Source organism: Columba livia, chromosome 2, assembly GCF_036013475.1.
Source record: "Columba livia isolate bColLiv1 breed racing homer chromosome 2, bColLiv1.pat.W.v2, whole genome shotgun sequence".
Lineage (NCBI taxonomy): Eukaryota > Metazoa > Chordata > Aves > Columbiformes > Columbidae > Columba > Columba livia.
In genome coordinates, this window is record NC_088603.1 from 31,384,437 (window position 1) to 31,410,883 (window position 26,447).

General features: G+C 38.9%; 1 protein-coding gene across 7 annotated transcripts in view; it reads right to left on the reverse strand.

The window, feature by feature from the left end:
• Positions 1-24,006, reverse strand: part of AGMO (alkylglycerol monooxygenase) — a 187,106-nt gene extending 163,100 nt beyond the window's left edge. For 6 of the 7 annotated variants that reach the window (XR_010470054.1, XR_010470053.1, XM_065051208.1 and 3 more), the window contains exons 1-3: positions 23,647-24,006; positions 16,826-16,956; positions 3,362-3,513 (exon numbers count right to left, since the gene is read on the reverse strand). Coding sequence is in view for 5 of the 7 variants with exons in the window: in XM_065051208.1 (XP_064907280.1) it covers positions 3,362-3,513; positions 16,826-16,956; positions 23,647-23,991 (628 nt within the window). In the remaining 2 variants the exon portion in view is untranslated. The remainder of the gene's footprint in view (positions 1-3,361; positions 3,514-16,825; positions 16,957-23,646) is intronic. The other variant, XM_065051211.1, reaches the window with a different exon arrangement.
• Positions 24,007-26,447: the final 2,441 nt, after the last annotated feature.

Genomic DNA, 26,447 nt, shown 5'->3' on the forward strand with positions numbered 1-26,447 from the left:
TGTGGGGTTGAGTCCATAGCCGCTGTGAGGGCGCTGCTCAGCCCAGGGGTGTCCTCAGCAGAGCCCCCCACACCCAAGTCGGCCATGAAACCCCCCACTACCCCACAGATGGGACCTGGGCTCTGCACAAGCCCTTCCCTCTTGTTTTTGCAGGGATCTGGAAGTCTCCAGATTTCCTCCCCTGATTAAAAGGTGTGGCTGCTGAAGAAATTAGTTTACAGAGCCTCCAAATTCCTTACTGCCGTTGTCATACGTCTGCAGCAGGAGGCTCGCCGAGGCCGGGGCGCAGGGAGGGGTGTGCTGCACCATGGCTCACGCTGCTCTGGGACCCCCGAATCCCCCCTTTCTAGTGGGAGTAACTCTGCAAGGACTCTGCACCTGGAGAGGAAACTTGCGGAGTAATCCATATACACTAGATTAAAATATCTGTTAAAAACCCCCAAACCCACACATATCCTTCCCTGAAAAAAAAAAAATAAAATAAGACTTGTGATTTTAAAGCTCACTTTCTTTAGTAGTAGAGTACTGAAACAAAGGGAAAAGTTACATTGATTTACAAATTCATTAAAAAGCCAGGAGAAAAAGCAGTGGTTAACAAAGTACTTCCATTGACTGCCATAGCTTTTGGATCAGGCCCAGAAGAATGCTGGAATAAGTGGTGAAACACTTTATTTTCTAACTTTTTAGTGGCTACTGCAAACAATGGAAAATACAAGCACATACTTAGAATAACTCTATCCTTTGCAAAATGAGATCACACCTAAAAATACTTCCTCTTGTTGCTGTCTAACTCCAGTTTATGATAATAGCTATTACACACGTATAGTGAAGAGGAAAAAATAGCTTCCAAAGTGCTGGGTAAAAACTTGATATTGTATAGTAGAGTGTCTGCTACAGAAGAAACTCAAAAATCTCCAATGATGCAGGCTATTTCTTCAAATAGCAGAATGCAGAATCCAATTATCTCATAGATAACGTGAAATAAGGCAGTAAAAAGCCAGTGGTTTGAGTTATCAAATTATTGTTTGAAGGCAGGAAAAGCCATATGATGATGATGATTACTTTGTATCAAAATTATATTCAGTATTAAGAAACAACTGCAAAATGTATCTGAATTTTAGTTTTCCAGTTTGAAACAGTGCTATTATTTACATCCCCACACATAAGCCCACACAGCTTGAATTTCCTGGGATATACATGTGCTATTAGTTTTTAACTTCACTCTAGGATCCAAGCCTGAATCACCAGCCCTGTCACTTTCAAGTGCAAGGGTGAGTTTTGTCCACTTGCACCAGAGACTGTTCAGTGCCCTGACTTCTCAAAGTGCAAAGGTGGTTTTCAGGAGTTTACATTTTACTTTTTCAAAAGCATCTCCTACACTTAAATTTCCTTACCAACTTCTGAAGAAGTCAACTGTCTCAGCTGTGTTGCTGCACTACAGATTTAATGATTACTTGACTAGAGAAAAGAGTGTTGGTTGAGTTAAAAATCACCATCTAGAGTGATTTTTCTCTAACATTGCATCAGTTCCCTGCTGAGCAGCACAGAACTAACTGCAAATAATATTTCTGTAACCTGAAGAAGAGTAAATTAACATTTATAGAACCGCTCAGCACTGACCTTCTTGAGGCAAGAGCAGCATTTTATTATGCAGTTTCCTCAAGTCCATTACATATAGACAGAATTTGTTTGAATTTTAATTCTAAAACTACTAGAGTGATTAATTTCAAAGTGTGCAATCCCAGTGTTCCTCTCAAAATACAGAAAAACAGATGACAATAAACGCTAAGTTGCTGCAGGAACAGAAATACGTGCAATTGATTTAGAGAGCAGAGAGCTGACCCTGCTCCCTTCTCTGCCAGTGGGAATTTTACCACTGGCTCCCGTGAAAGCACTGCGAGGCTAGTGATTTTCTAACACTTGAAGGCAATTATTTTTATTTTAAACGCAAGAATAGCCTCCTGCCCTGGTCCAGTTCTCAGCCTGAAGCTGTAGCCCTGCCAGCACTGTTAATGTCATTGTTTGCGAAGCGTATTCCCAGTCCCGCGTACACCCACGCAGGGCTCCCAGCTCCCGGCTGCGATGTCCCCTCAACCGCATTGTTCCAGCTCCCCCGCTTCCTTGCCTCCCGCCCTGTCCCCCTGCCAGCCCTGGCCCCCCGCACCATTGTTGTCCCTCTGCACCCACCCTGCATTGTTCTCACCCCCACCCACCCGCCATCCCCACCTGGGAGGGACCCTTCCTCCCTCCCACTCCCCACAGCAGCTCAGGCTCCTTGCTTACCTACTTCCATATATTCCTCTAACCTATTGGCATCAAAACATTTTTGCTTTCCAAAAGCGTTTTACATAAACTATCGTTACTGGATCCCATCGCTTCTGCGAACTGTGGGCGCTCTGCCTTGAGAAGCCCAGTCCAAAGTCTTTCAAACAACAAGATTCTTATTTCATTGCTACGGAGTTTAGATCAGGCCGAAAATTAGGACTAATAGAAAGGGTTATTGCATTTTCAGATAGGATATAAAAGGCTAGAGCAAAAATATGTCGTCACTATAAATCAGAAATATGTAACAAATCAGATACATGGAGATCAATACTATTACATCTTCACAATAGATATGTACAGAAATGACTGGCATGATTTACATGGGCTCTGTTGTTACAATACATAAAAGCTAAAACCTTTCTAAACTGTGCTTTTTCTCTCTCGTGTAACAGTGAGTAGAGTTAGAAGCTACTTCCGAGAAAAAAACAACAAACAAGACAAGGCTCACATTTACATAGTCAAGTGTTAATTGGAAACGGATTTCTTAAATACATTATTTATATATGTATATCTAGATGCATATACATATAAAGCATAGAACATTTTTATTCATTTACCAGTTAAACAATGACTGAATGTTTAAAAAAAAAATCTAAAACCACACAGAAATAGATATAGTTAGACAGCTGTTCTGTCATTATTTTGTCCACCTTGCTTTTTACTGCCCTCCATTTCATACATCCATGAGGTTCTTCTGAAATAGTTATCTGTATTATGCTGTGTTTTTCATACAGGCATATAGGGAAACTAACCCTAAATTCGTATGCACTTCCTAATATTTTCCTGTGATACTCCACTCTTGCTGTGGTACTGCTATCAAAATGATACTCCCTCTTTTCACAAAATTGCATTTATTGTAGATAGTATGATGTATAAGCTGTTTTCCATGCTCAAAGTAAAGTGAATCTTTCCTAATTATTGGAAAGAATAGTGGCTATATATGCTTGGAGTTGATTATGTATAGAAATCTAATTTTTTAAAAATAAACAATTAATATATGTATATTTTAATACATGAGAAAATCATTAACTCTTACCATGGCTTATGCGATGAAAGCAGTAGTATGCAAAGTCCACTCCCACGAGTGTCAAATACCATGTCCATGGTGAGTCCCAGGGCAGTTCAAAGAGTCTGTAGTTATTCCATATGTAGATATAACTAATTAAGTCAACACTTCTGAATAAAACACTGAAAAAGAGATCAAAAAAGTTTTATTGATAATTTTGTCAACTTTAATTAAAAAACCTTTTTACTATATATTATTTTTTTCCCATTTATCAGATGTGACCCTTTTTGTAACACATAAAACCTGTCTCCAAGTTCTGTGACCTTTATCAAGTAACACTACTATTGACTACAGTGGAACCTTTGCTCAAGGTGAATGAGGTTTTTAAAAGCAGCCCTCACCCACTCACCACCCATGTTATGGCATCAGGCATGTTCGAAGGCTGCAGCCTGGGCTCTGCCTGTGCTGTGTGGTCCTGCTCTGAGTCTGGAAGAAACCTGTCCCCCCTAACTATCAAGTGACTGAAGTATAGGAGAAATTATGCTCAGACACTAATGTATGACATTAAAACACCTTGACTATTTCCATTGTAAGGAAGGGTGTGGAAGGTGACAGGACTTTAGGGAGCAGTGAGATTTCAATCTGCTCAGCATATCGCTTCACTTTAAAAGAGGATAAACGCAGCAGGAGGAGACAAAGCCCAGCACCTCTGAAAACAAGAGAAAGGGCAGTTGGTTGAGAGGAACGGCAGATTGCCAGAAAGGGGGAGAAATAAATAATAATTTTGCAAAGGCAGGAAAGCCATCAGACAGCAGCTTTTATTGCTGCCGAGTTCTTGGACTACAGGGAGTGAGCAGCTACCCCTGACCTAACACAGGTCAGTACTGAGACCAGAAGAAGGAGAAAGAAAGTAGCTCTGGGATGAGCAGACCAGATCCAGCAGTAACTCCACACAGCTGTTTAGGTTAATGCAAATTTTGGTTGCCTCAGTCACACCATCCCCTCAGTGTCCCAGTACCTCCCATCTCATTTCACTGATTTGGAGGCTGAGCTGTCTCCAAACAAACTGCTTCAGTTTTGCTAAGCAAGTTTTTGGACAGATGGGGAAGTGTTAACCCCAGTGCGAGAGAGATGAGAGGCCATGGGCACTGGGGTGGCCCAGGGGACAACTGGTTGAGGTAGCTGTGAAATGGCACCTCAGTTGCAGATTGATGTATATTTAAACTGGCATTTTTGTAGAAGAGAGCAAACCGCAGCATGATTTGCAGCAGCTTCCTCACACGCCCTCACACACCCTTTTCTGCTGTGCTGCTGAAAATATTTGTGAGACTGTTGTGAACTGAACTGGTGCAACCTCTGAAAAACAGCAAGCAGAAAAATGCACAGGAAAGATACTACCTGTAGGAAAGTTACACGTATCCTTTTTTAAATATATCAATAGCTTAAATATTTAAGGCGTAAGAGTCAGAAATAAGGTTATCATTAGAACCATCTCTACACACAGGATAGAAACAATCTAGTTCTCAGACATTTTGCTGCTGGTATCTTTTCTGTGGGGGTGGTGAAAGAATTAACAGTACAACAACACCTATGTGCAAAGTTGTGGAAGATTTTAGGAATCTATACATCATATACACGGTTGGAGGAAGACCGAGGATTCAAATTCAAGGAGCTTCAAATGGAGAGTGCAAATGGCATACCTGCAAGGCACTAATTCAACAGAGGTAGTAACAAACTGCACATGGGTGTCACAGCCTTGTAAAACCTCAGCTGAAAGACTGTCACAGACCAACATCTTTCTGTCACTTTAGTTCAGCCAGAACGTCACCTTACATTGAAATCTGCTAAAAGAGCCTCTGTGCATATCTCTGTTCATGTCTGCTCATTCTTGTCTCAGTGCCACTTCTCAATGGTACTTTTTCCCAAACCCTGCATTTATTTTTCCTTTTTCTTTCAACTACATTATTTTTGATATAGTTTACAGTATGGCCCCCAAAACACTTGAATCTGTAAAACTAAAATAGGACATATACTCCATCTCCTCTAAAGCTTTGTTTGTCACACCTGGGAAGCATGCCTGAAAATGGTCTGGCCATGTCCTGTCCTTTTGGGTACAGCTGCACCAAACATGAGGGAACTTCAGCAAACGTGTCTGTTTCAGCTTGCAAACCATCCGTCACGCTATGACTGCATTTTGTGGTCACCTCCACATTTTTGTAGAGACATTTTACACTTTTGGCATTAGCACCTTTTCCCATAATGGTGTTTTGAATAAGGCTAGAAGAAAACATCTTGAGCTTCTGTGATGCGCCTCAGTTACCGAGAAATAAAGTCAGTTGAAAATCCTGAGCTCCCAATACCAGACTGTGAGGAGCACACTATCACATCCACCATTTTATCCTGAGAAGCCGAAGCTGTACAAGGAGTTATTGCTCAAGAAGAAGAGCACAAATATCTTTTCCACAGCCACCTGCCACATCTTACCTGCAAGTCATTCCTACCTTTACTACAGTCATCCCAATTTTTCTCTTGGACAAAACCAAAACACAACAAAACCCACAAACTTTCATTTCAGCAGCTGGCAGATGAAGAATTTCTCCTGACTAGCAATGACAGGTGCATCTACCACTTCAAAAACAACTTAGCCATGCCCAGAAGTTGGACCATGCACACCTGGAACATGTTTAATTTTCATAAGAGCTGTGTTCTATAAATATTTTTAAAGAAGATTATATGTGTCCAACCAGATTTTTGCAATTCACCTCACGAGGCATCTGTAAAGTTCAGTATAAATTCTCAATCCCTTTCACAACAGGTCAGAAGGGAGCTGATATTATCCAAACACAAAGAAACGTGCATTTTTTAACATCTTTTCAATGACCAGGAAATTTAAAACACCTCTTGCAACACAGAGTATCAGTTATTATTAGGTACTGTTTTCTTACTTTATTCTTTTGCCTTTATTAACATATAATGCCTTTGCAGTACATCCAAAAGATATGTGAACTGGTACACTTCCTCAATTTTTGATCGGCTTTCAGTATTTCACCCTTGAGTCCTTTTATTTTTTTCCCCCCACAAGCTGAGGCCAAGGTGTAAAACTTGAGCTAACCATGCAACACATTTTTTATATATGTAATTTGCTGTACAAGTCAGAATTTGCTTATTCTTTCCTTCATGCTTGAATCACAGCTCTACAGCACATAACACTAGCTGATTACAGTAATTAATTTAGAGTAATCCATCATATGACTATGCAATGCTGAGAAAGAAGAGTTGCTTAGGTAAGTATTTTTTCAAATTTACAGTGTGATAGATAGGAAAGTCCAGAGCTTGCATTCAAACATGATTCTGAAAGTTCACTTGGAGTTTTAAAGGTTTATATTGCTCCTTTTTTTTCTTCCATAACTTTCATTTTCATTTTTTGAAGATATTGAAGAGAACATAAGAAAATTTTTTCCTCATTTAAAAGTTAGTTTTAAATGATGAAAATGACAGAAGCAGATATGTAGGACTTTTGTCACCTAGTCAAATCTTCTGCATAAGGAGTAATAACTCCTAGAACAGACAGACTATATAGACAACCTTATTGTGTACATTGCATAGACTTATATTATTTGATTTTGAACATTTCTGCTGAAAATTTTCTTTTTCTGTGCCAAGTATGCACTAGGAAACAGTTTTCCTTTTGAGAGAGGGTTCTCATCTCCTTGTTTCTAAAGTTCATACATTACTCAAAGGTAATAATATCTGTTTTAATAAACCATTTCCCCCCTTCTCCTTCCACTGGGTAAGATTATCACTTCATCTAATTAAAAATGTCCAAGAAGGAAATTCTGGGAGATGAACTCCCCATGTGGACGTGAAGATCTACTTATGGTAGATCCCTATGGGATACAGAAGGAGGAAGTAGGTGGAGGAAAATCAATCGGAAAGAAAGGCAGCTGCCTCTTTTCAAAGTTTTGCTTCCTCCGACTCACACATCAGCCTTAGAGCCTGGAAGTTTTAGGAAACCTCTTCCATGGTGCCGAGGACAGTCCCCAAAAGGGAAAAGGGTCAGAGACAGTAGCTGTTGTCTCTCCCCTGAACACAGAGTAAGATCCGTGTATCAAAACTGAAGACCTCATGGTAACCGCATCGGCTCTCACTGCTATTGCAGTCACCACCTCACGTCACACTGGGAACCGACCTGGGGCCCCGGAGCTAAAAACACAGCTCTACAGCTGGACCTACAAAAGCTCGGTTCTCAAGGGCATTAACAGACTTGCATCCTTGGAGGTCAGACACAGAGGGAAACATGTTAAGACACCCTGGTCACAAGGTTATATTATCATTGAAAATAGTGAGTTATTACTAATACCATTTCCCTGGGTTAAATAAATTCAGTTCTCCTAGCCTGATTCAAACTATGTGAATGTAAAGTTTCAAAATGTTGAACAAAGGCAGTTTCTCAATAATTTGAAATTATTCAGACCGTATATGTCACAGCAGGATACATGAATAATTAAATTCTCTGTAAGCCTTTGTTTCAGAGTGGAAAGCACAAGGATTTCCATTTCCAAGGATACTCATAGAGCTTGCTTTTCCAAATGAAAAACTGGCTCCAGTCACAATTGAAATAAACATTTTGATAACATGATTTCAGTAAAGAGGAGAAGGGGGGAGGAGGTAGAGGAGCCTTGAGAAAAGGTCCATTTGGAAAACAAAGCAAACCTCCTGCAACTGAAATCCCCTTTTATTTCCTGTACAGGTGCCAGGTCTTGAACAGACACCCAATTTATTACCTTGTCAGCTGACTTATTAGGGTTGACACAAATCGAGCTGAAATATGCCTGACATACTGCAGTCAAGGCTCTTTTCACGCTTTAGCACAAAGCCAAACTTTCCACAAGGTGGAGGAAAAGGGAGAGGGAGCTGTGGGAGTTCTATTCCCTGTTTTCTATCATCAAGATGAATATGATCCTCTCCCATTCTTAATATGCAAAACCAGTCATGAAATAACCCAAGGCTAAAAAATAATTCACCAAAATGATACAGCTGGGAAATGATTATCAGGCTCTGGAAAGCCCTTGATTACAGGAAATAGCACCTACATTTTGAGAAAATGTTCCCACCAGACACAAAAGCTGAATCAAGGCTTCTCCTCTTCCTCAGTATGGCTTTCTCCTCTAGAGTTTTAGCCTAAACAAGGAAAAGCCCCAGTTTTGCTCAATGAGAAGAAAAACTATCAAATGCAAAGTGAAGTAAAATGGAGGTGAGTTTGATATTTCAACTAAATTGTACACAGTATTGCATTATGTTTTGTCTGACAGAGCCGACCTTTTCTCCACCAAACCTATTCCTGTTGCACTTCACTGATTATTCTCTAATTTAAGACACTAATATTAATTTACTGAAGTGGGTGGAATAAAACATGAAGCAACAGGTTTTGGAAGGAAAAGAATAAAACTTAGTGTTATGGGTTTTTTTATTTTTAAGTCAAAGTTTTATCTACATAATTCAAGTCACTTGCTGTTTAGCTTTGCTCTTTTATACATAAATAAGCAATCAATTAAAAATCCAGCACAACTTAATAATTTTCATGAGAAGTTCCACAGCCCTTAGTGATACAATTCACAGTAGTAACACCTTTTGACCTAAGTTCATGCAAGATCTTCAGGTAAATTTAATTAAATGTGATCTTTAAAGGATTACAAATCCTAGTTTAAAAACTTCAGTGCAGCTGAGCTTCTGTCATTGTAGCTTACTCTTCTTCTTTTATGAGAATGTAAGTTACATTTCTTTATACCTGTTTATACCAGCCCAGCACGCTGGGCAGTAAATTCTATTCCAGTAAATTCAGGATACACAATACCTGCTGATTCTAGAACATTGTGTTCTCAGAGGCAAAGGACCTGACTTTTCAATATTTGTATAAATAGCACCATATAAGTGTAACACAAATGCTTACTTAGTACCTTCTTCCAACAAAGGATTTGATTTTGATCTCTCCCACTTGATTGTTCCACTGAAGTCAGCAAATTTGCATTACAGTTTAAGGAACAAGCCTATAATATTCTCAAAGGTCACATATAAACAGAAGTAATAAGGAAAGAGAAAAGAGTATTATATTCAACTCAGATTAGTTCTTCTGAATTTATCTAGAACAAAGGAACTGGTAACAGATGACGGTTGCTATGCTCTATAAAAATACAGTGAAATACCTTCAGAGATACAGCATAGCACATCAAATGATGAAATTAGGAGAAATATTTACATGAGAATTTATGTTGAAGGGCTTTAGTCATATTTTTCAACTTTTTAAATGATAGTTTGCTTTTGTCCGTTATATACACAGTGGTGAAAGTCTATTCTTTTCAGAAATGTAACACTGATTTACAGAATCATTATGAAACGTTTTTTCCCCAGCTTCCATAACTTCTAGGTGTTGACCCAGGAAACTAGTTTGGCCAGCTATAAAAATGCTACCCCTGTGCTCCATCTAGTGGCATCCTGATCTATGCTGAATGCATCTTTTAGTAGATTAGTGCTTCAGTCAGACATACTCTACACAGCAGCAGTTCCTTTGGGTTTTTTCAAAACACGTGCAAAACGACAAAATTTACCCTAAATAAAAATAAAGAAACATGGAATAAAAATCTACACAACATTTAAGCGTTTGAGAAATTAATATATTTTGTGAACTACAGAGACTATTAAACTTAACTAATAGCATATTTCCAATAAGAGTAAACTCAGTTCACAGTCTGCACTTTCCCAGAATAGCACAAAAATATCCAAGAACAAACACTCACAGCTTGTCTTTGTTTCAAAAGACATGGCAGGTGCAGAGCTGGGCTCTGAGACTCACAAACAGACAATCCCCGATCCATTTACTGGCCCCACTGTATAGAAAAAGGCAATGATGCAACACTAAGGATGTATAGAAATGTGCATTCTGCAAACAGCTGTGTCTGTGTAAGAGATTACGACCTAAAAGAGTAATTGGCTCCCTGACAGGTTTGTGTGAAATACAGCAATCTCTAGAACTATGATAGGTAGGGTCTACCAGTTGTTTCAGTTAATTAGTTTAAGAGCATCCCAAATTTCCCAAGTCTCTCTCCTAAATCCTCTTTGTAATGTTTAGTAGTTTATACGTCATTTCATTAGAGACTTCAGAGTTTTCAACTCTGACTCAGAGCTTTCCTTAGTCACCACCAAAATGTAGCACTCCATGCATGCCCAGCTGTCTAGAGCTGCTCATTTGTACTCTCGTGCTCTGCCAGCAGCTCTGCCCACATGGGTTCTCTCCAGCCTGCTTCACACAAAATGAACCAGGTTAACAAAATTCTACAGTTCAAACCACTAAAGGTAGTGCTGCTGATAGGCCTGGGAAGGACTAACCACAGAGAGAAGTGGAGATGGCAACACAGGATTGTGGAGGTGGCGATGAGCACCTGACAGCAGGCAGTAGGCACCAGCATCCTTACTGGGCACAGCTGGATTTGGCCAAAGCCACAGCATGATTTTCACCAAATTTATAAAACTATGTTAAACTGATACAGTTAGAAGATACTAACTCTTGTGTGGATTAATTATCCTAACAGGTACTGGTTTCCTTCCACTCAATTCATTAACAACCCAGATCAAAACCACTTTACTAGACCAAACAAAGATTGTTCATGTAGACAGTCACTGCCAAGAGCCTAACGGAACTGATTTAGAAAAACACCTTCCATAGTCAGGTTTGCCTGCTGAAAATGTTACCAGCTCCTACTGCACAGCATGACCCCCTTATCAAAACTGTTTACCCTACTCTGACTCTTTACCTACAGAAGATTAGTGAGTTATTTCAGACCTGTTCTTCTGACATGGCTGTAAGGGCTGTGACCTTTGGCAGAATGTGGGAACAATTAGCACCGTATACAGGCAGTGCAGCCAGGAGGCTACCCAGTGCTACTTGGAGAGTGGGAGGCACAGGGGGGTGAGTAGATTCTGTCTCTTCAGGCTTGTTACCTATTAAAATCATATTTTTTTGAAACATCTATTACAGACAGTGTCTGAAATTGCCATAGCTAGCTGCTGCAGGCATAGTCCTGACTGCAGGTTCAGTAGAGCCTAAACCAATACAGCTCTTGGTTGCCACATTCCCACTCATTTGCCTCTCTGGCTTAAGCAAATAATTTTGCTCTAACAGTGAACTGAAATACCTATGCCCAGGATGAGATGAGCTCCTGAACCAACACAAGAAAAAGGGAGGACTACATAAATGAGTACAGGAAGGACAGAAGCACAGTAGCCAGAAGCTAGTTTGGTTTAGGGGCATGGCATGGCCCCGCAGCTTTACTTGCTATTTAACCAGGTTAAGCGACTACCTTTCCAGTTTAGCCCCATCTGCTCATCACTGCCCTAAGTGTGGTGGTTACCAGTCTTCAGACCTGCCAGCATAATTGCGTGCATAACTGCTCCCTGACCTGGCTCTGTCAAAATGAATGCAGCTGAGCTTAAACACCTCTTTTATAGTTCTTGGGGGGGCTTTTGTTTCTGCTTTTAGCTGGATCACTTTGTCAGGACCAGGTTAGAGAGCAATTAAATGAGCAGTTATGTTGGCAGATCTGAGAGGGCAGCTGGATCAGAAGCAACACATTTGACCATGCTCTAAATAAACATCTGTCCAAAGCCTTAGTCAAACAGATGTGGAGAAAAAAATCTACCTAATAAGTCTTGAAGTGAAAATATAATTTACGAGAAACTGCATGTATCAAATTTTCTTCTACGAGATGCAATCACTAATGTATGAGATTATGATTTTCTGCAGTCATACATGAAGTATCTAGCAGATAATTCAAGAAACTAGGACATAGTTAATGGATAAATCCATGCAGTCAAGTATTTTGTGTTCTGTCAGGACACTGCCATCTCCACAGGGTTGTAAACTCCTTGCACCAATTTGAACGGACTCTATTCTAATCAGTTCTGCGTATTGCTACTATTAAGAATTAAAAATTTCTGGTTTCAGATTGAAATTTTACACTTTAAAGACGATATCTCAGTAATGCTACAAAAGAATTGAGTATTTCTTATCCTGCAATCTCTGTTTTTTTCTAAGCTTATTTCTTGTTCTGGTACATGATTTTGCACAGTAAGGATTGACACAGCCCAATATGATGGAAGGGTGCTGGATCTGCTTTCAGGGCCACTTCACCACAGGGTGACACAAATGCTGATGCTGTTAAAAGGAGTGAGAAGGTACAGAAGCAGGCATGAGCAACCAGAAGGACAGTCAGTCAAAGGGGCTTCATCTGACAGCAGCGTTGGTCTAAAATGTACATGAAACTGCCCCTTCAGTCTAACTTCTGGAAAAAGATTACTTAAAATCTAAATGATGAACAAAAACGCGAACCACACTGGTTTACAGGAGAAATGGGATTTGTACTCCTTTGATTCAATTATTGCTCATCTGCAGATATCTTAAAATGCCTGAAAGCATTAAGTAATCAAAAAGCATTTTCTCATTGCTTTCTGATGTTCAACAACACTTCAGAGAACTTGAATCTCCCATTTCACAAAAAAAACAAAACAAATAATTTGTAAAATTGTAATGCTTTCTTTCAATAGGAGTTCATTGCAGACTTGACTGACAAAACTCTGTGTTATATATATATACATATATATATATACACACACACACACTCACACACTGTATGACTGTGTTGCAGAGTTGAACACTAAAAATTGGCAATTGAGCATGACCATAAAGAACGGAGACTTTCCCAACTAGTTTGAAAATACGCCTACTTCAGTTATCCCCCAAACACTTTTTTATTTGATTTATGTTCTGCTGCTTTAAAAAAAGAAATGGGCCAATATGAAATAATGCACATACTTGTGTAGTGTATATTTATACCCAAAATAAACTTTCTCTTGGGAGAATATTTTTAAAGCAGGATTTCAAGTCTCCTGGCAATGGTTAGTTAGAAAAGTTATTTATTTATTTAGAATAAAAGTTCTCAGAAATTTTTTAACCACCAACATTTAGGATGCTGGGAGTAAGCTTAGTAATTCGGGTTTCCCCCTTTCCCCCAAATTGCTTTTCATTGAATATAACATTTAGTATTCATACATGCAGAGGAATGCATAGCATGGATTAAGGCAGAGAGAATTATATTTAAGAAACATATGGGCTATTTTACAAGAGGTGTTATCTACACACAAAGTAATTAGACTTAGTACATGCTGTTGAGCCTAAAACCAGAACACATTGCCTTGTCCAATTAGACTTTTCCTCTTGAACCTACTTTAATATTTGCCATACGAATATCAACAATTCATGATTTGCATTTTCTCCAACAATGAAGTAAGGAACACTGAATAAATGCTGCTTTCCCTCAAGATATGTAGCACCTCTGTTATACAGACTGTGAAATGGAAAAACATACTCAGAGGCTGAATATGGTCTGCGCATGACTCCTAAATTTTTTACTAAATGTAAAGACCTCTTTGCAATGATGCATCTGAAGCTTCATTCTAACTAATAGACTGAAGCCCACCATTTTAGATTCAACCACAGATTTTTTTAAGGAAGTGGCAAACCATTGCTGCTAGTTGAGAAAATGAAAATTAGTCCCTGGGAGAGGATACAATCAATGGTGTGTTAATCTAACCTTCAGCTGTTAATGATTTGCACTACTATTTCCCCTGATGCTGCGGGTTCTGCTGAAATATTGTTTTAGCAGTTTCTGTCAGCTTTCCGTACCTTTTTCTGCCTGAAAGGGAAAGACTGAAGTGAAAGTCTTAGCAACAGATTTTGCATGTGCTTTTTTTTTTTTTTGACCCAGTTCTTTCACACCATGGAAGCAGAAGACAGGAGGGTAAACTATTCTGTTTTTTTCAGTTCAAGCCTTTTTAGCCAGTCTATCATTCACAGCTCCTGCTTACAGAAGAGTTGTTACACTAGGCAGTCAATATTATAATTTTGATATTAGCATGCGATTAAATAATAATAACATTCAGCCAGAAAGTTAAAAGCTTTACAGAACGCTTTTTTGGAAAGAACTGCCGAGGAGGGTCTTTTCTTTCCAGCCATGAGAGCCGCACAAGTGACCTGGAAGAGATTTCTTGTGCTGGTGTAGCAAAGAATAAGTGTACTGATCCTGCAGATTTCCCTGATCCTGTGAAGTTTGTGTCCTTAAAGATCATTTGGTTTACTCAGTTAAAACAACCTTGCAAAATAATTCTTATTCAAAAGAAAACTGCATAGCCCGCAAGCCAAATTCTGCAGCAAAGTACTGAGTGCCAAAATAATAAAAGTACTCAGCACCTTGCAAAGCTGAGTTCCACACACGCAACACTAGTTTTCTTAGCAAGCATTTATTTGAGGAATAAGTACATCTGAAGCACTTTAGTATTCTTAAAACAAAGCCAAAAGGCCTCACAAAACCATTCAAACTTAATTTACATGCATCTCAGTCCCCTTGTTTAACTTAGTCCTGAATATTTCAGATTAAAAAAAATAAGTATTTAGCATGGTAAACCTTTGAAGTGTGTGACTGTCTAAAAAATTTAGGTTGAAGAAGTGACATTAGAACTATTTCAATATTAGCTGCAGGCAAACTAGAGTAAGCCTTTATCAGGTTTCCCTGTTGGTACACACAAGTCTAATGTATTGATAAATATTAATATTTAATTTATTACACCTCAAAATATAATGAAAAAAGGAATGTTTCTTCTTTGAGATCATGCTGACAAGTCATAATTAAAATCAACAAAATGGTTTGAATACAGGTTGTACACTAGGTGCAAAAATAGTTTCACAAAATTCTCAAGTACAATAACTTAGCTATTACTTCATATTTGAGTAGTTCTCATACTGAAAGCTCATGGCTCTTATTCGCAGATATAGGACAAGTTTTGGAGAGTGTCTCTAAGTGACACTATTTATCTACCAAACTCCTTAAAAGGCTTCATCTGTGATATTTACTACAGATAACAAAGATAATCTATCACAAGTTGTCTTCATACCTAATTTAAAGACATAGACACAGACCCTGTCAAAACCTTTCTTGATTATAAAGTTGTTTTTGTTTTCTCTTTTTTTAAAATGAAGTAAATGTCAAATGTCCAATAGATTACAAAGTGGGCGAGTTACACATTGCAGAAAACAGGTGCTACTTGCCAGAAGGGATAATTTTTCTGTTGCTGTGCTCTTTTAACGTATTTTTTCAATATCCTGGCATGAAAGAGAAGATGTTTAGTAAAATTTGCAATGACAAAAACCAGGGATCTCTAAGTAACAAAGACAACATTTCATGGATTCAAACTACTTCAGGATGACCACATGTACAACCATGTATTTCTATGTGGCTGAATATAAGAACATATTGCCTAGGAATGAGGGGTGTAAGCCACGAAATCTAAAAAAATATTTGGGGATGAAGGATGGCTCAAAGGACATGGGATATGTATAGGGAGAAACAACAAGTAGAAATAGAGAACAAATGACTTCATTATTTGGCACTGATGTAGTAATTTCTGAAATATGGAGTGCACTTGAGACATCAACACTAAGAAAGCTGAAAAACTGCAGAGGATTCAGAAAAAAAGGACTGTGGGAATAATGGAAAGACTTGAAAATACACCATATAGTCAAATGCAAATAATAGAAACTTTTCTTTACGTAATGAACAGATTATATACAATTTGATGGTAATCTGTAAATTCGTATGTGGGAAATAGAAATGTAATCCCATTCTAACAGAAAAAATGTAATAAAATCTATCATCTGAAAGATCATATCATGCCAAGGCAAATCTGAAACATTATATTCCTTAGAAGTAATTAGATGTCCTGAAAAGCTTAGTGATTTTCAATTAAGAATTTGCTAGATTCCCTGTTACTAGGTATGTAGTAATACACCATGGATATTTTTTTAAAAGACAACTCTGTTCACCATGAACTAATTCAAGTAAATCCTATAGCCTTTACATCAGAGAGGAGATAAATATGTTTGTAACAATTCTTTCAGGCATTAAAATTCACTGAAGTCAAACACAATATTGCGACGGAGCTCAAAGAACTTTGGATCACATGCATGTTCACAATTCTATCAGTCTGGGTATATGCACACAATTTTAAAGGCTCATTAAAATAATGGACATGTTTGAGTTTGTTGTTTTTATTTTGTTTTCTTCTTTCTGAAGTTTAATGAAAAAAAGCTCAGATTTTAACATACAGTCTAACATAAGATACAGTCAAGTCAAGTCTCAGAATCAGCAAAACGTGACAGCCAAGATCAAATATAAATGAATATAACTGGAACTGGAAAATATCCTCCCAATACCATATTTAGCCTTACAGATTAGAAAGACATTTACACTCTTTACGCAACTTCATTTTAGGCAAGTAAAATCCACATGTCTCATTTAATCATTTTGGTTTAGCAACAACTTCAATATATAATTCTCTTTTCTTCCTTATTTGTGATTAAAAACAAGCTAATATAACACGTATACTTACTCTGGCAGTCGAGACAGGATACCTAAAGAAAGAGAACTTATACCATCATTGATCCGACCTGACAGTTTACGCTTCTGAAACCAGCTGACAACAAACTCCAGCCCAATAAAAGCAATGAAGAATGGAATACTCTGAAAAAGAGTTTGAAGAAAACAAGTCACAACACAAATAGAATTAGATCCACCTTTCCTAACAGCAATTTATGTAGCTGCATACTTCTTGGGTTGTCTGGCACCTTACTAGCTACTACTGTGATAAAGCCCCACATAGACCTTATGAACAAGAACAAGGCTACCACACCACCAGCATAAATCCAGTGCACTAACTTCCTCCCATATTATTTTCTTTTGTATCTTCTGCACATAAATTGTTAAATGGAATCAAAACAAAATGCAAAAGTCTTTCCAAACTCATATTTTTCATATTCAAGTAAATCAATAAGAGCAGCACCATTTGTGGACTCCTCTAACCACAAGGTAAAACAGAATCTGCTTTCGATTTGATATGTAAGCAGTTTTTGAACGCATTCAGCCACTGAATTTGGCATCCAACAGTATTCTCTGAAAGGCATATTGAAGTTAGTTTCTTCCTACTCAGCATTTCTGCTGCCATGCTTTTTGCTGCAGATAGCAACAGCTCCTCTGTACGCGTTTCCATCAGAGAACCCAGTAACCATGCAGCCCATTCCAATGTGGGCCATACAATATGTTCTTTTTTCCAGACCAAGTAGCAATGATACAATGTTCCTTTTTACTTTGAGGCTTTCTGTACCAACTGTAAAATAATTTTTTGCCTTTCTGAATAAAAGTATAATGATGAGTGAGACAGAAACATTTCTCACTCACAACACTGCTTCAGTCCAGGATTCAATTCACACTGCCCATCTTGCATCCCAGGTCAATTGGCAAGTTGAAAATGCACAAAAACAGCAGCCAGTAGAGAAAAGTATGGATGTGTCTTGTAGTAGGACTGGTAACATTATTGTGACAATAATGTGTTTCATAAGTGGAGAAAGATTGTTACAGCTGTTCTCAAATTTTCATCAGTATAGGCAAGAAGAAAGGATTGAATAGTAAGCGGAAGAGTATACGCTTTTTTACTGATGCTGGAGTCCTAACAGTCCCTGCACTTCATGCGTGAAGGGAATGATGAAGCAGTGGCAGCGTATCAGCCACCAATACCAAAATCCAGAAAGCTTGTGGCAAAGAAAATAGGAAACAGCTATTTCACTTTTATCAGGCCTCTGTGCACGTGAAATATTCCTTCAACCACCTCCCTCACTCTGTAGAAAACTTCTGGATGACCTTGAAAACATTCATACAACTCCTTTGTGGCATTGAGGCATAAAATTCCCACGTTTTGCAGGACTAGCAAAACACAAGACCTGTGAGACTTTCTGCACCATTATGGGAGGCATCACACTGCCAAACTTGCCCTGTTAGTCTTCTTCTGCTGCCCTGTTCAAGTGACCTGTGAACACATATAGATCCACAGACTGAAACCCTCCAAACTGCACTGCTGTGGAAGAGAGGCTGCTCCTGCCTATACAACATTTTAATGGAAGAAGCATGTTGCCTCTGCAAATGCCATTGCATTTTGGAGGGTGCTCATTTTTGTAGCCAAGTGAGATATGATCCAGGAATACCTACCAGGCTGGGACACTAAAGAGACTAAGATGGATATAGACCAGATTGCTCAGTCGAAGAAGAATGGGATGATTCAAACCATGCAAGCAGCAAGAGATTTATAGCGTCTAGGAAATGTGAAAGTTCATAAACTTCAGGAGCTCAGGGTTAGGTTACAATAACAGATGAACAGAGATTAATATCAACGTGGCACTTTTTAATTTAGGTGCCTAGATTGCTCTTTAACAGCATTTTAGGTATCTAAAACCCTGTTTGGGTTACGTTTTAACTGTTGATATAAGAAACTTTGAAAGCAAAGGAAGACCCATGGATAAAGCCTAAAAATCACCCAAGAACACCAATGTGGTAAATCTTTGGATATTTGAAAACAATGATAAATAAATAAAGAAATAAAAAACAAACCCCACAACCTTTCATTTGAAATCATTGAAACACTCTAGGAAAATTTAAACACCTTGTTTAAATTTTGTTTTGCTCCATCTGCTTCATTTCTAAGTAAACAAGACCTTTAATATACTTTTTGTAATTGATATAATTAAATAACAGATTCTTATCAAAAAAGCTTGATTACCATGGCTATACATTCCAGCAGAGATAAAAGGGTCTTATTTAGAACAAGTAAGAAATGCTTGACCACAATATTAGGAGCCAGGTCTAGCACAGACTGCAGACAGTTTGAAGTTACAGAACAGCAGAAGCTGCACAGCAAATCGAATGGGCTCAGGACAGAAAAATTGGGGTGCTTTATTCATGAAATAAAAATAGTGAATAGGAAGTATATAATGCCTGTACTCTATGTAGCAATTCACTTTACCTAGCAACATCTGAAACAGTTAAAATACTTGACTTTTTACTAATATGCACTAATATAACTTCTTTCCCATTGACTTCATTCAATATTTTCTTCCCACTGTGAAGCTGTGAAACAGCCAAGCACTTGACAGAACTTTTTGACTCACAAATAGGGAGTGTCATAGCAAGGAGGCCAGAGAAACATCCAGACAGCCTTAACCTCCTGCCCATCAAGAAGCTTGCAAAAAGAAAGATTTACAGCATACCTCTTAGTATGTAAGAAATTACTACCATCTCCCACACATCTACATTAAGCTTTGTCCAAAGCAGATCAAAGGGATCAACTATGTCAAGACTAGTATGTATTATTTATGTAACCATGCACCTACCAGCTATTGTCATGGAGCAGGATCGTACCATGTTAGATATAAACATAAAAACAGAAGGAAAAGGCACTCCCTGTCCCAAACCACCTACAGCCTGAAATCTATAACAGAAGTAGGATGACACAAATAGTCCAAGAAAAAAGAAGACAGTCAGTATAACTGACAATAACCTCACTAATCACTACTTTTTTTTTTTCCTTTAAGTTAAAATGACAATTAAGACATTTAAGGAACCTGTTGAGATAGGCAGCTCTGCAAAAGTTTTCAATTATTTTCTTTACAAACAAAATGGCACAAAGTTAAGAAATAGCCACTGTTGGCATCGCAGGTCAGAGACAGAAGCCAGATCCTTTTGAAATCTTTCAGTCTATAAATGTTTTACTCTCTCTCTGTTTCCAGTTTCTTTCTCTTCACCCATCACCAGAAATACTTAATGAAGATTTGCATTAGCTTGTGATTTACTTGAATAACTGATCCATAACTTGAAAGTCTTAGCCTGAGCACTGAGTAGGAGGGGTTCCCTTATAAGTAACTCTTACAGAATGCGAAGGACCATTTAAAATCAGTTTCTGCTTTGTACAGTTGCAAGAAATAATATTCTAGGTTGAAACTCAGCATAAATTCATGGTTTTATTGCAAGTCTTGAAACAATTTCTGTTTTCTTAAGGTCCCAGGTCCTTACAACATAAGAATCTCAACTTTCATGTAAAACTAAATATGAAGGTTCTGTGCCTCATTATTTAGAAGAAAAGCCTAAAATGTGAATTGAGTGTAAATGTGAACTTAATCTTTAGGCTCTCAAAAGCAGAGAGTAAAACGAAAAGCAGTGATTATAAATTTAAAGCTTTCATCCTGGGGCTCCCAGCAGAAGGAAGAGTGTTCTCTCTTCCTGAGTCTGACTCATGAAAGTGTTTACTGAGCACAAGTGATAATTTCAGAATGCAGCAAAGTGAAAAGTGAAGTTGTTGCTGTTCATGAAAAATATATCCGGCAAGCAAAAAGCAGCACTCCATCTGCCCATCTGTAGATTATGAGAGAATAAAAAAAAAAAAAAAAACAACCAACCAACCAAAAACCACCACCACCACCACCACCCCAAAAAACAAACAAACAAACAAACAAACAAAAAAAAAACATGTGAAGAATATGATCTTATAGCAAAGAGGATGCTAGTGAAAGGACAGGGCAAGCATCAGTATACACTGTAAGAGTCACAACGTTCTGCTCCAGAGAAATAAAACAGACTTACACTTTCTCTTCTATTCCTAGAAATAAGACAAAATCAAGGGTTTCAAATTCTGCATCACAGAAGCTCACATTAAAATAAATTCTATTATTATATTCCAGGATTTAGACCCCTTTTTCTAGAATTATGGAGATTAGCTGGAAGGGTGACTTTTCCCTGGGCACTGCTGCAGAGCTTTCCTACTAGTCACTGGTGGCTGATCAGTTCATATTTTAAACAGGACTTGGGACATACAGCTCTGCCAACATGAACAGAACATGATGCAGGGACCAGAAGCTGTCCTGCCTCTGAAAACTGACGTAATATAACCACAGCCAGAAAGTACACCACAGAAGTTAAGCTAATGAAGTTATTGTGTTCTCAAAAATCAGAGTTGCTTCACGCACTGCTGTCATTTGCTGCCCAGATGTAACAGCACAGCTGACTCTAGCTCAAAGGAGGTACTCCTATGAAGTGCATTTATTTGGTAAGTCACCAAAGTGCTCAGTTTTGTAGATCACCAAAAACATGAATATTTGACTCAATTAGGAGGTTCTACCACCTGCCTCATGTTGGAAAGGTACATATCCCAAGCACTGGTAGGCATGTGATCTAATGTACTAGAAATACCCTCATCCATCTGATACATGATAGACCACAGAGTTGAGATCTAAATCCTACTACTAGCCAGTGTCTCAGGAAACAAACAAACACCACACCTCTTTAGAAATCATTAACCTGAGCAGTTTATTTCAAACACTCATCATCATTTCTGTCTTTTAGAGTGAAGTATTTAAGCTGAGGCCTTCATTTATTACCAGTTAGACACTAGAATTTTTTTTCGTTGTTGAGCTGAGCTCAGACATCCACTTCTGTATTTGTACCACCTCAAGAGGTTACCACTCCAAGGCCCCCTTGGAATAGTTCATCAGGTCACTATTAAATCTAGGCCTGCTGAATCCAGTGGATTTGTTGCTCTTGCAATTGTTCCCTAAACAATCCAAGACAAGTTACCAGACTAGTAGGTCAAATAAACAACAGTGACAAGCAGCTGGAGAGGGACTGTAGATGGTTACCTTCTGCCCACAAACATATAGACAAAAGAAGAGATGTGAACACTCTGTAAGCTCAGACCAAAGCCATAGACTTATGACATACCACTAAAAGACTTTTACACATCCACCTAACCATGCATCAAAAGATCTGTTCTGGAACAAAAGCACTAAAGGAGCAATTCTAGTACAACTAACCCAAGACAGCAATTATTGCAAAGTATAGCCATAATAGGAAACCTTTTTTTTTAGTGTAGTTTTCTTCTGAGGTATATATTTCCTTCCAGACTTATCATAATGGTGCTCTACAACAACAGAATCCTGCAGGCAGTTTTATAATGCAAAGAAGTATTAAGATTCATTCTGCAAATTTTTACAGTTGTGTGCCCAGTAAAAGAAATTCCAGGTTTGGCCAAGGTCCGAGCTGAATATTGCACAGGTCTGCATGGAAAAAGAAAGCCCAGGGATGTTAAAGAATGCTGCTGGCAAGGAAGTGAATGATACTCAGTTGGAAATGAGGGAACAGTAAAAGGGATCGAAATAGGCAATAGACCTGGAGGAAGAGATCAGCCAACTAGGCAAAACTGTTAAGCTCTAGACAGTCTTCCTCAATCATGACGTGATAGCTTAGTTGCAAAACACAGTCCATGGACCAGACACTGCACACACAGGTTGGGTTTGTAGCAGCTGTCCGCTTCCCCTGTCCAAAAGGGCAATGTTTGCTGGTAACAGCCAGCAGCGAGGGGCTACTGCATACTGCAGTTCCTAGAAAGGTGCTGACGGTGCTGCACTGCTCTGCACAACCCACGACACCCCCATTGCAGCGCAACAGCAGCTGCTGCACACCAGTCCAGGTTCTACCTGGCAGAGGACCTAGTCAAAGTTAACAGGACCTTCTGTAAAAAGTGTGGATCTTCAGTGAAGCTGGACTGAATTTACTTTGACAAGGGCAAAATAGTATTTATTTGCTGTCTCCATAAAAAGCTCACATCGGTTCCAGGTTCAGCAGGAGCTGGGCACCAAGGTATGTACAATAGGTAGGACAGAAGGGAACAAAGGTACCTTCATGGAAGTGGATAAACAGGCAGGGCAGGAGGGGAGGGAGGGATGTACGCTGCCTGCTGACAAGGGAGTGCTCAGCCTTGACCTCTGTACTCTTGCCTTGGAGCTTTAGGAGACAGCACTGTCCCAACACAAATATTTGTTCTCATTCTCTTAAACGATCTTTATTTTTTATTTTAATTTCTATTTTTCTTTCTTTGAGCTTGTAGCATTTGCTGTCAGGGCACAGAGACCTGACTTTTTGCTTGTTTTAAGAACCATAATAGCCAAACACAGTATCATGTTTTCCAGTTTACTCAGTTCCATTTGCTGTCACTACATCCAGCAGCACTGAACATGTTAACATCAACCCTCAGATATTTTGGGGTGCTTCTCTGAAAACTTTAGCTCCTGGTATCATGGGAAAGCATCTCAACTTTCATTTAAAATACATTAAAATAGAGTGCATGGTTACACAGGCAACTTGCAGACAGAGAGCCTAGGAGTGAAAGCAAAGAAAGCCAAGGTATTTAATCGTAATTCGGGTGCCCTTTTGCAGACATTGCTTCCTTGGGCCGCCTGTGCCTTTCGAAAAAAAGAAGGCGGCAGCTGCGCGCAAGCTGAGTGGAGGGGGCTGCCAAGGCTGCTGCCGGAGGAGGGGTGGGTAGGGGGCTCTCACCTTCTCCACGTAGTCGGGCACCTCCTCCACCGTGTGGAAGGAGCTCTCGCCGGGCGGCAGCGCGTAGAAGAGGGCGCGGAGCTGCTGTCCCGGTTCGGTGGCCCGCGGGCCGCCCCCCTGGCTGCCCATGGCCCGGCTGCCGCGGCCGCTCTGCGCGGCTGCGGGTGCCTTGGCCGCGGGGACCCGCCGCCGGCCCGCCCCGCTCCGCACCGGCGCCTGCTCCAAGCCCGACGCAGCGCTCCGAATTTTAACATGGCCCGACGGCCCTATTGCCTTTCCCCATGGCTCGGAGGGGCTTGAAGGCTGCTGGGAAAGCCTCCAATGTCTTATTTCTCTTTGAATCATGCTGTTTGCTTTTGTTGTTTTTTGTTCGTTTTTGTTGTTTGGAGTTCTTGTTTTTGTTTGTGGTTTGTTTGGTTGGTTCTGTTGTTTGGGGTTGCTTGGTTTGGTTTTTTTGTTTTGTCATATGTGTCATCACGTGCATGGCTCACTTCTGGGTGTCAAGAGAAAGCGGTCACGCACCTACCCACTGCATGTCCCAATTCTCACTCTGAGAAAACCCATAAACAGTAGAGATCTAGGTATCCTATATCATCTTCAGATAGGTTTCTACATGTGCACAAATATTGCTCAGGTTTCAACTTCTGCATAAAATGTAGATTTTTTAATACAATTAAAATGATTAAAATATTAAGTTTTTTTGGGAAACATGCTGACGTGTACTTGTTGGTTCCTTTGGTTAGGGTTAGCTGTATTAGTCAGTTTATCACTCTTCCCATTATTTTTTTTTTTAATTTTTTATCTTTCATAAGAGTTTATCATGGCTCAATTTAATATAGATATGATTAACATGACTATGCTGAAAGTAGCCTCTAGAAGCCCCCTATTATGCTTTCATTTAGAGGGAAAAACAGGGAAATATAAAGAAACAGTGAAAATAAATATGTATGCTAGATCCCTGTAGAAAATTGCTTTTAGAAATGGGCATAAGGGCAGGCTTTGTACATTCAGGCCTTTAGCCTGAAACTCAGGAGCATGCATTTCCCTGTCAAATGTTTGTCAATCACACTTGATGTGTTTGGCATTAGTACAAATAATAAGTTTTGCAGTAAAATGGATTAACCAGAAATAACACAATGTCCCAACAATCCCTTTATCTCAAACATTCAGTTATATTACAGTTTTGCAGAAGAAATGAACTGTAAGTCCTGCTGTAAACAATTTTGCCACACTTTAAATCCTGCCAGTTACTGAATTAAGAAAAAAAATTTATACGCTGAATCAACCCTTAGTTTTGGAAAGGGAATATGACAGGTAATTTCTGAAATAAACAGATGTAGAAATTGACATTAGAAGTAATGCACATTTGTGATGCTTGCATTAAATACGTTGCCATTTAAACAACAGCTGGGGGTTAGATTTAAACAATATTCTTCAGTTTGAATAATGTAACAATAGTGTAGTGCATGAATGCCAGAAAATTATTGGAAGTACCAATAAAAATATTTCACTTTGTTAAGCTGAACAATGCCCCAAGTATTTTAAAATGGTATTAATGAGGAAATACATTTGGGCACTCAATACATATAGTTTATACTAGTACTATAAGTAAAAATTAATACGTTTACTAAAATGCTTTAGAATTACATCCTAATGTTCTCCTCAACTTCAATATTGATTTATGGTAATTTGAGGTTCTTATATATCTCTAGTCATTAACTTCTAAAGTCTGAATTCATCTAAATGAAAATTCTCAAGCATACTCAAAATCACACAAATCAACAGCATTCTGACTAGATCTTCATTGCAGGCAATGACATATGGTAGAAAACGTTTGCTTTTCCATTTAGATTAGCCTGAGTATTTCTATGGTGTTACTCGCACATTCAGACTCCTTGAACTCACCCCAACCACAGCTGTATCACCCCAGCAGGCCACCCTGACTCCTTCATTGCTCTAGTGCTGCTGTTCATCTTGCTCCACTATCAGCTCACAGAGTTAAAATGACCAAAAATTAATCCTACTAAAAAAAAAAAAAAAAAAAGTCATTGCACAGTATCTGGGGACCCCTCTGGAGTGAGTAGAACAAGGTGAGAAACATTTCAGGTATCACAGAACCACTGCCTCATATTACAGCATTCTTGGAAAATAAGAGACTCCATTAGTTTCTTGGGACTCTACAGTTTCTTAAAAATTATTATTTTGGACACTCATCTTGCTATAAATTATCACCACAATGAAATTCTTGTTTTCAAAACTAAAGGAAAGAATTTGGATTTCATGATGCCTCACAGGGGAAGCAGATGGGTTGTGTTTTCCAGCTTCTGTGTCCAAGGAAAAATAGATGTTGTTGCTACAATAGCTACACCTCTGGTGAGGAGAAGAAAAATTTTAAATCCTATCTGAAGCATCTATGAGTTTTAAACAGGCTTCAGTAGTCTGTCTGTGCAAATATAGCTGCTGTTGTCTCTTTAAGCCTTGCAACTTAGCATGCAGTTTTCAGTGCTCATTCTTTTTGTCCTTAAGAAACGAATAGAAAATAAAGCATTCAGAAATGTTGCTTTTGTGGAACCTCTAACCCTCTACCAGGCAATGCTCCCTCCATTCACTGACCTTGCAGAATTTTTTTTGCAAGAGTTGATTTTTTAAATTATTTTATTTTTTTTGCATAGTTTAATAATGTACTTCTCCACCCCCCCCGCCTTTTTACAACAAAAAATAGAAATGTAGATATTTCCCATCCTATCCTGCCATCAGAAATGCAGAAGGATGTTCTGTCTGGAGACTGGGATTCTGCTGTT